This window comes from Heptranchias perlo, chromosome 2 (genome assembly GCF_035084215.1).
Source record: "Heptranchias perlo isolate sHepPer1 chromosome 2, sHepPer1.hap1, whole genome shotgun sequence".
NCBI lineage: Eukaryota > Metazoa > Chordata > Chondrichthyes > Hexanchiformes > Hexanchidae > Heptranchias > Heptranchias perlo.
Window position 1 is genome coordinate 157597034 of NC_090326.1, and position 12760 is coordinate 157609793.

Sequence of the window (12760 nt, forward strand, 5' to 3'; positions counted from 1 at the left end):
AAATCCAGAAAAGTTTTAAGTAATTCCATCCAAATGCGTTAAGTTGGAATGAGTTGCTTACTCAACGTGTTGTGTTACGCATATGGGTCTGCGATAGATCCCTTCTTCGTTCAGTGGCATCAGTTGTTCACGTAAGCAGTCTGAGAGACTTGTATGGGATTTGGCACCTACTGCCCTACATCTAATTGTACAATAGCAGGATCTGGGGGTGTAATAGTAGAACCCCCTTATGATTTGAACTGGATATCCATGTCTGTTGCATGTGTATTTCTTCAATTTCTCCAAAAGGGGATTGAGTTAACACTAGACAAGGCGAGGCTTGGTTCATTATTCTACATAGTTATGGTCAGATTCACAGTTCAATCAATACAACTTGTCTCCGTTGAATAACATGAAAATAATGTAAACTCTAGGCTACCCCATTACAGTGGGTTGTCTTGGTTGACTTAAAAACAGAATAACTCCTGCATTTGCCTTTCTGACTTAGCCGTTGGGAAAGCTAAGCTGCTTTTTAGGTGTCTGATATTCCGACTTATTCCTGACTGCTCAGTCAGAAAGAAACCTAAAGCCTTCCAACACAGTGGGTGTGAGGTGTTTATCAAGTCACTGAATTGCTTATTATTTACAGTCTATGATGAAACAACATTAAGGCTAACTCATTAACATTCCAACTACCAACAGTTTCGGACCCTTTTTTTTAACTTGCGGTAATACACTAACTATGCTTTTAAAATGCAACATTTAAGGAAAGTGGAGTTGAAGATCAGTCGTGATCTTATTGAATGGCGGAGCAGGCTCAAGGGGCCGTATGGCCTACTCCTGCTCCTATTTCTTATGTAATCATTCCAAAATCTTTTTGTGGAAAAATGGTCAAAACGATGTGTAAATGTGAGCTGCTCCCAAATCCCAGTTTGAATAGATTAAAAGAACAACTCGCTGTGTGTTTACAATTTTTTTATTCGAGGTTATGACCAATTCATGAAAACGTACACTAGGTCTCTTGGACTTTGAAGGGTGGTGGTGCGCTCTGGTGATGATGCACTTACCTAAAGGTGAGACTTATTTTACAGATACAACAAGAAATCCAAGACCAGGCGAAGAAAATGGCAAAGGTTAGAACCTATTTCGTTCAACATATAAATCTCTTCTGTGCATGGCATTTTAAATATATAGCATTTGAAGTTTTTAGCTAATGTTCCTTCTTATCTCTGTACTCCTTGACAATTAAATCAGGACCCACGAGTGCCAAGAGAGTGGTGTCCAAGATTATTTCACTTATCTAATGTACATTTCTCTACATTTTCCCCCTGTACTCTTGTTTCGATAGAGGTGCTCGCTACAGTCTGAACCATTTAAGCTCTGCTGGTTGTCTTTATTTATTATGTATGATAAATGCCTTTTGAAAACCCATTTAGGCAAAGTTAAACACTCTCAGGCTTACTGAAACTCTCCACAGGTTTCACTGACTCTAATAGTTCAGTCCTTATGCTCTTTATTCAGTGGAAACAAATAATTTGACCAGAATTATTCGAACGTTTGTGGTTTCAGGGCTCCCGAAAAAAGCACCAAATTAGCCCCCAAAGCTGTTTGCGGGATGCTGCTGGCATGGAATGGCTGCCTCATTTGCCTATGCGGCGACACCGCCTACACCGCGGCGATGCGCCGCAACACGCATCTACTGCGCTGATTGTGCGGGGTGCTTTTAGATGCGATAAAGGTACAATATAATGCAGGTATTTTTCTTAGATAGTTTCTCAAAGTGGGCTCCTGTCTAAGGGGGATAGGCCTGTCTGCATTGGTACTCTGTAAATATACAACGTGTTCTTGTCTGTGGGTTTTGCAGTAATGGTTTGAGAGTTTTGTCTATGTTTTGTACCCAGATTACCATTTTGTATCAAGAGATGAAATGCTGCATAGCATTGAAGCTGGGGAATTTATAGAAAATGCAGAATTCTCAGGGAACCTGTACGGAACCAGGTATGTGCTGATTTTGGAGGCAACTTACTGTGTTAACTGGGACGCCTGGAGCAACCCACACCAGCCCTTAATATGGCCCCTTCTTAAAATTTTCTTTGATTTTATAGTCTAGTGGTGAAGTAACCTTTTTTCAATCTACTGTTGTCCAACCCCACATATTAACATTTTCATTTTAGTCACTTTTTACATTAAATATTCCCTTAAAGGATTGCCTCACGTCAGCCATCAGGAGGTGTGATTTACAGGATGTGACTCTTCTCTCTCGAGGTGGGACATCATGTTTTTCAGTGGTCGTTGTGACTGGGAACCTGCCTAATTGGAATTAATGTCTGAGCTTGTTTAGCGGTCCTGTATATTAAGTGCGACATTACTTGTTGCTTTTACGCTCTGATCTTCAGCCACCCAACAGCTGCCATTTTGAAACTTTGAAGCTTCACCATCTAACAGATTGATCTTAATCTCGCATTCGCTCGCTCTTTCTAAATCTCTTGACCTCACACTTACTCGCTTTCTCCCCTTTCCTCTTGCACTCTCTCTCCCCCTTCCTTCTTTCTCTCTCAGCTTTTTAACAATCCATTCAGCTGTGTTACACTACCAGATCATTTGTGTTCCTTTTTATTTATCACATTTGTTTCACCTGTATTTTGGTAACTGTCCAATTATGTGGATAATTTGTACTAGTGGTGTTCATCACAGATGAAATATCCATTGGGCAAAGAATGATCAAATCCTAGGGTTCTCAAAATAGATGCCACAAAGCTGCACTAATTCACATTCCACCGAATTCCCTTTAGAGTTCAGTCACCTTTCAAGGGAGTAATTCAATTAGCAGCATCCAGCAGCTGTTACATAGTCTGTGCTGAATAATCAGCAGCCCTATCCTTGCGCAGGTCTGATCAAAATACTTCCATTAAAACCCAACTTGACCTGTGTTCGCCACGGATATTGCAGCCTGCGGCCTGGATCTCTCCACCCATCTGTCATCCATAACCTATCAGCCTGATGCCTCCCCCAGCTGGCACCCTGCATCCACTATCTCAACATGCTGCCTTCCTCCCACCATACATACCCCCCCCCCCCCCCCCCTCAAACAAAAGGACATGAGAGAGAAATGGCTGAAAAGTCACAGAAAGCAGTAAGATAAGAGCGGAGGAGAGAGAACCGGAAAAGAAAGAGAAGTTGCAATACAGAGCCAGGTAAGAGAGAAAACGTATCCTCTGATGCATCGTGAACAATATGTTTTTAGGAAACATTGAAAAGAATACCGAACCAAACAAAGTTCATCTGATCAAAAGAAAAACTATGAAGGACAGAAATATTCAGCAGGACAGTCAGCATCTGAAAGAGAAAAGTTAATGTTTTGGATGGGACCCTTCATTAGGTCACACGGATGAAAGGTGCCACCTAAAGCATCAGTTCTTCCTTTTTTTTTATGATGTTCATGTTGTAACTGGTAAATCTACATCGGGAGCTTCTCTGGGAATAATGTCATCAGGTGGCCTGATATTAAAATGACTTGTTTTATTTTCAGTAAAGCAGCAGTGCAGGCAGTACAGGCCAAGAACCAAATCTGTATTCTTGACATAGACATGCAGGGTGTGAGGAATATCAAGAAAACAGATCTGAATCCAATCTACCTTTCGATTCAGCCACCATCATTTGAAATTCTAGTAAGTACAGCACTGGTTAGTACTGACACCTAACAGCATTGCCCTTGGGATGGGGGTGCCCTTTTCATAAATACCCATTATTAGATCAGAAGAGTGGAGTGGTTGAAGTGCCTCTTACTTAAAGGAACACTCCTCGGGAAGGATCACAAAAATCATATCCAAGGCTGTCGACTAGTTAGGAGGATGAAAAAATTCAAATTTGCATTGATTTTTTAAAAAATTTTTAATCTTCTGAGTCACTACCTTTTTGGATGTTTATTCCGACGGTGCCTCAGTGTTCTAACATGGCACTGGGTGCCCCAGGAATTAGCAATACCATGCCCCAGCTATATCTGACTTCAGTGCTGACTCACATTAAACTTTTTATAATACAACTTGATAGTATTCTCCCTGCAGGCAGGACTTTTAAATGACCATATGCTGATGTGTAAAGTATTTTTAATGTTACTCAGTGCTGAATTCAGAGCAACTTGAATGAGTATAAGAAATATGCTGAACATGTTGTTATGATCTGGAATGCACTGCCTGAAAGGGTGGTGGAAGAAAATTCAATATTAACTTTCAAAAGGGCATTGGATAAATACTTGAAAAAGAAAAAAATTGCAGGGCTATGGGGAAAAAGCGGGGGGATGTGGGAGTAATTGGATGGGCCAAATGGCCGCCTTCTGTGCTGTAAGATTCTATGACTTCCTTGATATGCAGGCTACAAGAACAGGTCAGAGGCTGGGTATTCTGTGGCGAGTGACTCACCTCCTGACTCCCCAAAGCCTTTCCACCATCTACAAGGCACAAGTCAGGAGTGTGATGGAATACTCTCCACTTGCCTGGATGAGTGCAGCTCCAACAACACTCAAGAAGCTCGATACCATCCAGGACAAAACAACCCACTTGATTGGCACCCCATCAACCACCCTAAACATTCACTCCAGTCACCATTGGCGCACTGTGGCTGCAGTGTGTACCATCCACAGGATGCACTGCAGCAACTCGCCAAGGCTTCTTCAACAGCACCTCCCAAACCCGCGACCTCTACCACCTAGAAGGACAAGGGCAGCAGGCACATGGGAACAACACCACCTGCACGTTCCCCTCCAAGTCACACACCATCCCGAATTGGGAATATACCGCCGTTCCTTCATCGTCGCTGGGTCAAAATCCTGGAACTCCCTTCCTAACAGCACTGGGAGAACCTTCACCACACGGACTGCAGCGGTTCAAGAAGGCGGCTCACCACCACCTTCTCAAGGGCAATTAGGAATGGGCAATAAATGCTGGCCTCGCCAGCAATGCCCACATCCCATGAACGAATAAAAAAAAAAGTTGAAAGTAAAATAAAACATTGCAGTGTCGGGCGACTTGTGAGGAGGGAAGGCCGCATGACTTTTCTACACTAGATTCCTTCAGGAGGTTTCTTGAAGTCCACTGGCAATAATTCACACTCCATTAGGATTAAAATGGTTTGAAATGTCTGTTTGCCCCTGTGGGATTTTAGCACATTGATGACTTGCTGCCCAACTGGGCGAGCTCCACTGAACCATCATGGGCAGTGTTGGCTCTCTAGCTTTCAAAGAAAGTTATGTCATAGGTACAGCTATGAAAAGTATATTTTTGTTTGCCAAATTAAATTCAGCAGGTAAAGTTCCAGTAGCCTCGACATTACTCTTCCTAGGAAATTGATGGGAAATAATTTGCAACATTTATGTAACTGTTGGAAATTTTTTCAAAACTTTGTTCTATAAAACCCATTTTCAGGAAGAACGACTGAGAGAGAGAAAAACTGAATCTAAGGAAAGTTTAGCCAACAGGCTGATAGCAGCAAAATTGGACATGGAATTCAGTAAGTACTTAAGCAAATATTTGCTGATATTGATATGCACTTCTTGTATCAATAAAAGTTTCTATTTAAAATGTTGGGAGCTGGTCTTTAACAATGTGAATGTTGGGAGCTGGTACACAAATTTCCAAACGCCTATGTTTGAATGGCATTGAAAAGTAGACAGGGGAAAGGACAGGTGAGTACAACACTGGGGTATTCCTCTAACCATGGTAGAATTTATTTTTTTGGAGGGGGAGTAAATCTGGAATTAAAGCAAGTCCAGAATTGTAAATACAATGAACAGTCTCTTGTGATGGATCTTTGTGCATATTTCTGTTTTGCAGGTAAAGAGCCTGGTATGTTTGATGAAGTAATAATCAACGATATTTTAGATGATGCCTATTTACGACTGAGATCGATTCTTACTGTGGTGAGCTAATTGCAGATAAATCTGCGCATTTGATTTTTAGTGAGAACACTTACCTGATTGTGTATTGAACCTTTTACAATTATTAAAATGTGTGGCTACTTTTCACCATTTAACATCAGTAGGATCAAAAGAGTTTCCCGTAAACTACTTGTAAAATTAACTGGATGATCACTGCTTGATGGTAATCTTTGAAATAAGTGAAACATTTGGGTATAGCGCCAAAACTGTGAAAGATGACAGTTTGATCAGATTTGGTTGACCAGTTTGGCTCATTCTTGCCTTTGGATCAGAAGGTTCTGAGTTCAAACCCAAATTAAGCCCAAGCTGACACTTTGCAGTGCTGAGGGACTGCCGCATTGTTGGAAATTAAATAAGATGAGATAATAAAATGAGGCCCTGCTTGCGTGTACCTGTGGTTCAGGTGGGATGTTAAAAATCCATTGGCACTATTTGAAGAGGATCCGGTTCTCCCAATGTCCTGGCAAGCCTGCCTCCAAAAATACTACCAAAAAGTATATTAGCTTCACCTTGTTGCTGTTTTTGGGATCCTGCAGTGAGGCGTGTGACTTGGAAGTGATGGTGCTTCCATGGTGTTGCTGCTCTTGTCCTTCTAGGTGTAGCCAGTCAGGGAAGGAGGGAAAATGAGAGAGAGTAGCAGACAAATTGTGGTATTAAGGGAGTGAAGGAGATGGAGAATTCCAACGCAGTGGAGAGGGGGCGATGGAGAATTCCAACGCAGTGGAGAGGGGGCGATGGAGAATTCCAACGCAGTGGAGAGAGGGCGATGGAGAATTCCAACGCAGTGGAGAGGGGGCGATGGAGAATTCCAACGCAGTGGAGAGGGGGCGATGGAGAATTCCAACGCAGTGGAGAGGGGGCGATGGAGAATTCCAACGCAGTGGAGAGGGGGCGATGGAGAATTCCAACGCAGTGGAGAGAGGGCGATGGAGAATTCCAACCCGCTGGAGAGGGGGCGATGGAGAATTCCAACGCAGTGGAGAGAGGGCGATGGAGAATTCCAACCCGCTGGAGAGGGGGCGATGGAGAATTCCAACGCAGTGGAGAGGGGGCGATGGAGAATTCCAACGCAGTGGAGAGGGGGCGATGGAGAATTCCAACCCGCTGGAGAGGGGGCGATGGAGAATTCCAACGCAGTGGAGAGAGGGCGATGGAGAATTCCAACCCGCTGGAGAGGGGGTGATGGAGAATTCCAACGCAGTGGAGAGGGGGCGATGGAGAATTCCAACGCAGTGGAGAGGGGGCGATGGAGAATTCCAACGCAGTGGAGAGGGGGCGATGGAGAATTCCAACGCAGTGGAGAGGGGGCGATGGAGAATTCCAACGCAGTGGAGAGGGGGCGATGGAGAATTCCAACGCAGTGGAGAGGGGGCGATGGAGAATTCCAACGCAGTGGAGAGGGGGCGATGGAGAATTCCAACGCAGTGGAGAGGGGGCGATGGAGAATTCCAACGCAGTGGAGAGGGGGCGATGGAGAATTCCAACGCAGTGGAGAGGGGGCGATGGAGAATTCCAACGCAGTGGAGAGAGGGCGATGGAGAATTCCAACCCGCTGGAGAGGGGGCGATGGAGAATTCCAACCCGCTGGAGAGGGGGCGATGGAGAATTCCAACGCAGTGGAGAGGGGGCGATGGAGAATTCCAACGCAGTGGAGAGGGGGCGATGGAGAATTCCAACGCAGTGGAGAGGGGGCGATGGAGAATTCCAACGCAGTGGAGAGGGGGCGATGGAGAATTCCAACGCAGTGGAGAGGGGGCGATGGAGAATTCCAACGCAGTGGAGAGGGGGCGATGGAGAATTCCAACGCACTGGAGAGGGGGCGATTTGGTCGATCTGAAATAATTTGAATTAAGTCCAGTAATTTGGGAGAATGGTGCAAAACTGAGAATGTAGAGCCCCGTTGGTCTAGACTAAGAAAGGACTCAAAGATTAGGAGAATTGCTGCGAGAGCAGCTCAGATCAATAAAAGTAGCTTGTATGCTAAGAGTTATGCATAGTTTGTAAAGAAAAACTCCTTCCCTAATGTCTTTTGGTGTATTTTGTTGTAGGAAATCCAAAAGGTGAAAGGCACGCAGAATTGAACTAGTTCTGAACTCCATTTACCCAGAAATCCTAACCTTCCATTCCAGCAACTTATATGAAGTAGGAAGAATGAAAATTTCTAAACAAAACATCCATGCATTTATTTGATATCTTACTATCCTTTTTTTAAAAAAGTAACTTTATTTTTGTGTTGGTCTGTTTATATTGTTGAACTGGCATTCCATATTTTAGCTGTATGAGGGATGTTTTTTGAAGATTAGGGAATGCTTGTTGATGAAGAAAAAGAACATGCTGCTCGGTATAATGAGGAATTGCCTCTTGTTTCTGTAATGCTTAGTGGAAATTACTTGTGCAATTTTATAGCGTGTGTTTTTTTTTAAAAAAGTATATACTGACTAGTATCAACAGTAATGAGGCACTCCAAACACACAAACTACTATTACTGTTGTATCTTGTGACGTTTTTAACAGAGAAAAAGTAATCATGATTGGGCCAATGGAAAGAGGAAGTAGACTTGGCTCAAGGCCTTTGTACCGAGATAATTTCTGAGAGAGCTGATTAATACTAGCCCAGAATTCCTCTTTCTTTTTTGAAAAGAAAATAGCAAATTTCTATATATGTGATTGTGTTCTCGTCTCCTTAGTGAATGTGCAGAGTTGCTATGTTGAAGTAGGAGGAGAAGAATTAATCTATCGAGGAAGTATGCCTGAATTTTTAATTTCCCCCTCCCAAACAAACTGAGATGTCTTGTATATTTACCTGTGTATACATTGTCTTTGTTTTGGGGATAAATAAAACCAATGAGAAAAGCTGCAATGTTGTATTTATTCCATGAGTGAGACTGAAAGGACAGTGACTACAGTTATGAAAACAAAAACAGAAAATACTGGAAGCTTTTGGCTGGTCAGGCAGCATCTGTGGCGAGAACGGACGAGTCAATGTTTCAGGTATGGACCCTTCAATAGAAATGGAGGATATTGCCGATGAACAGCATTTAAAAATGGAGGAAGAGTGAAACGCTCGCACACACTCCAAAAAAAAGAATAGAATGACCCATAACCTGTTTAGCCATTTCCTGTTCTTCAACTAAAGGGCAGGAATGATACTAGCGTGAGATAACAGGAGGCATAATGAGAGGAAATAAACAATATATACAAGACAGAGAGACTGTGAATAGGTGGAGGGTAGGGAATAGACAGGTAGAAAGGGAAGCATGAAAAACTGGAGCAGGCTCCAAGAGCCTGGTAAAAGAGAAAATGCATGTCGTCACCAAGGGTGCAGACCACCTCGCCAGCACAGTGTTCTGACTAAGGTCCCCACCCCAAGCACCAAACCCACTCCTCCCATCCCATGAAACATCAGCACATCTATTCCACACCATCAGCATTTATTACTAGAGAGAAATGGGAGCTACAATTAAGATCTGAAGTTATTAATGTCAGTAAGGCCAGAGGACTGCAATGTGCCTAGTAGACAGATAAGATGTTGTTCCTTAAGCTTGTTCTTCCCCATCAAGAAAAGAAGAGTACTTTTGGGCAGACATGATGAACAAGGGAGGTTTTGTGTCAGCACTGTAAGATCTCCCATGGAGAGGGCAAAGATACAGGTCCCAGAACCCATGCATTAAAATTCTCCAGATGGACATCGAGTAAGCTTTTGTTGGTGTTCACCAGCTGTGCACAATACACCAGAAAAGGAGTTTAAATCCTAAAGAAAAAAATCTTTTGACAAGGTCAGAACTGCCTATCATTGACTGAAATACACTGGGCAGGGAAGGCAAACATAGTGATCCATCCCAGGGGCTGAAATGGACAGAATCCCCCCGCCCCCCCTCAAAAAATCTGTTTTGGAAAACAAAAGTGCGTGCTGATTCTCATCTGTCATCCCTGCGAGGCAGGTTTTCTAATGGATCATATGGCCAATTGGCAGCAGCTCATTAGTGATCAAGATTTGGGTTTGTTTGAAGTATTTTTTAAGTGCTGACAATTTCCTTAACAGCAGTTCAGGTACTCCATGGTACTACTGGCTATTGGGACGTCTGTCTGTTCATGGATCACAATCATTGGGGAGTGGAGGGCAATTGGTCATTTCGTGTTGGGGAATTTTATTGTAGGTTCAGGGTGTGAAATGAGGGTTATAGTTCCTTTGCTGGATATAGAGGCAGATGTCTTGGAGCCGAGCCGAGCGGAGGGAGCGTCCGATAAAAGGCGGGATTTCAGAGCGCTGAGAGGAGCGGAGCGGAGCTGCGACCGAGTTCGAAGTGACGTCAGGAATCAGATCGGGACGCGACACAGGGGAGGTACCTGATTGGTGAGTAGGTTCAGGTGAGTATTTCTCCTTATCTACAGTAACTGAAGTAAAAGGAAAGGAAAGGTCTGCAGGTCTTATAGGAAGTAGCGTTTATTTTTTAGTGAATCAAGGTCCCCAGTGTAGTTAACATTCTCTAAATTGAGAACAATTTGAAGGAGTAAACTCCTTAAAGGGAGTGGTAAGTAGTTTTTCTTTCCTTTTTTTTTCTCTTGACATTGTAGTTGTTCTTAAGCTAATTTAAGGGTTAAGTCATGGCAGGAGATCCCAGCGCCGTGTCATGTTCCTCTTGTGGGATGTGGGAATTCAGGGCTCCTTCCTGTATCCCTGATTCCTTCACCTGCGGGAAGTGTGTCCAGCTGCAGCTATTGTTTGACCGCTTGACGGCTCTGGAGCTGCGGATGGACTCACTTTGGAGCATCCGCGATGCTGAGAAAGTCGTGGATAGCACGTTCAGTGAGTTGGTCACACCGCAGATAAAAATTACTGAGGGAGATAGTGAATGGGTGACCAACAGACAGAGGAAGAGTAGGAAGGCAGTGCAGGGGTCCCCTGTGGTCATCTCCCTCCAAAACAGGTATACCGTTTTGGATACTGTTGGCGGAGATGGCTCACCAGGGGAAGGTGGCAGTGGCCAGGTTCATGGCACCGTGGCTGGCTCTGCTGCACAGGAGGGCAGGAAAAAGAGTGGCAGAGCTATAGTGATAGGGGACTCGATTGTAAGGGGAATAGACAGGCGTTTCTGCGGACGCAACCGAGACTCCAGGATGGTATGTTGCCTCCCTGGTGCAAGGGTCAAGGATGTCTCGGAGCGGCTGCAGGACATTCTGGAGGGGGAGGGTGAACAGCCAGTTGTCGTGGTGCATATAGGCACCAACGATATAGGTAAAAAACAGGATGAGGTCCTACAAGCTGAATTTAGGGAGTTAGGAGTTAAACTAAAGAGTAGGACCTCAAAGGTAGTAATCTCAGGATTGCTACCAGTGCCACGGGTTAGTCAGAGTAGGAATGACAGGATAGCTAAGATGAATACGTGGCTTGAGAGATGGTGCAAGAGAGAGGGATTCAAATTCCTGGGCCATTGGAACCGGTTCTGGGGGAGATGGGACCAGTACAAATTGGACGGTCTGCATCTGGGCAGGACTGGAACCAATGTCCTAGGGGGAGTGTTTGCCAGTGCTGTTGGGGAGGGTTTAAACTAATGTGGCAGGGGGATGGGAACCGATGCAGGAAGTCAGTGGGAAATAAAGTGGTGACAGAAACAAAAGCCAGTAAGGGAGAGTGTACAGAACATGACCGGACAGATGGTCTGAGAAAGCAGGGCAAAGACCAAGGGAAGTCTAGATTAAACTGCATTTATTTCAATGCAAGAAGTCTGATGGGCAAGGCAGATGAACTCAGGGCATGGATGGGTACATGGGACTGGGATGTTATAGCTATTACTGAAACATGGCTAAGGGAGGGGCAGGACTGGCAGCTCAATGTTCCAGGGTACAGATGCTATAGGAAAGATAGAGCAGGAGGTAAGAGAGGAGGGGGAGTTGCGTTCTTGATTAGGGAGAACATCACGGCAGTAGTGAGAGGGGATATATCCGAGGGTTCGCCCACTGAGTCCATATGGGTAGAACTGAAAAATAAGAAGGGAGAGATCACTTTGATAGGATTGTACTACAGACCCCCAAATAGTCAACGGGAAATTGAGGAGCAAATATGTAAGGAGATTACAGACAGCTGCAAGAAAAATAGGGTGGTAATAGTAGGGGACTTTAACTTTCCCAACATTGACTGGGACAGCCATAGCATTAGGGGCTTGGATGGAGAGAAATTTGTTGAGTGTATTCAGGAGGAATTTCTCATTCAGTATGTGGATGGCCCGACTAGAGAGGGGGCAAAACTTGACCTCCTCTTGGGAAATAAGGAAGGGCAGGTGACAGAAGTGTTAGTGAGGGATCACTTTGGGACCAGTGATCATAATTCCATTAGTTTTAAGATAGCTATGGAGAAGGATAGGTCTGGCCCAAAAGTTAAAATTCTAAATTGGGGAAAGGCCAATTTTGATGGTATTAGACAGGAACTTTCAGAAGTTGATTGGGAGAGTCTGTTGGCAGGCAAAGGGACGTCTGGTAAGTGGGAGGCTTTCAAAAGTGTGTTAACCAGGGTTCAGGGTAAGCACATTCCTTATAAAGTGAAGGGCAAGGCTGGTAGAAGTAGGGAACCTTGGATGACTCGGGAGATTGAGGCACTAGTCAAAAATAAGAAGGAGGCATATGACATGCATAGGCAGCTGGGATCAAGTGGATCCCTTGAAGAGTACAGAGATTGCCGGAGTAGAGTTAAGAGAGAAATCAGGAGGGCAAAAAGGGGACATGAGATTGCTTTGGCAGATCAGGCAAAGGTGAATCCAAAGAGCTTCTACAAATACATAAAGGGCAAAAGGGTAACTAGGGAGAGAGTAGGGCCTCTTAAGGATCAACAAGGTCGTCTATGTGCGGAACCACA

General features: G+C 44.3%; 1 protein-coding gene across 5 annotated transcripts in view; it reads left to right on the plus strand.

Moving 5' to 3' along the window:
* The window catches only part of guk1a (guanylate kinase 1a), a 28372-nt gene extending 19609 nt beyond the window's left edge, over nt 1-8763 (plus strand). For 4 of the 5 annotated variants that reach the window (XM_067968010.1, XM_067968027.1, XM_067968000.1 and 1 more), the window contains 6 exons: nt 1071-1112; nt 1881-1977; nt 3509-3647; nt 5400-5484; nt 5808-5893; nt 7960-8763. In XM_067968010.1, the coding sequence (XP_067824111.1) occupies nt 1071-1112; nt 1881-1977; nt 3509-3647; nt 5400-5484; nt 5808-5893; nt 7960-7992 (482 nt within the window). In that variant the 3' untranslated portion in view covers nt 7993-8763. Of the gene's footprint in view, nt 1-1070; nt 1113-1880; nt 1978-2867; nt 3488-3508; nt 3648-5399; nt 5485-5807; nt 5894-7959 lie in introns of those variants that run through there. The other variant, XM_067968037.1, reaches the window with a different exon arrangement.
* Nucleotides 8764-12760: the final 3997 nt, after the last annotated feature.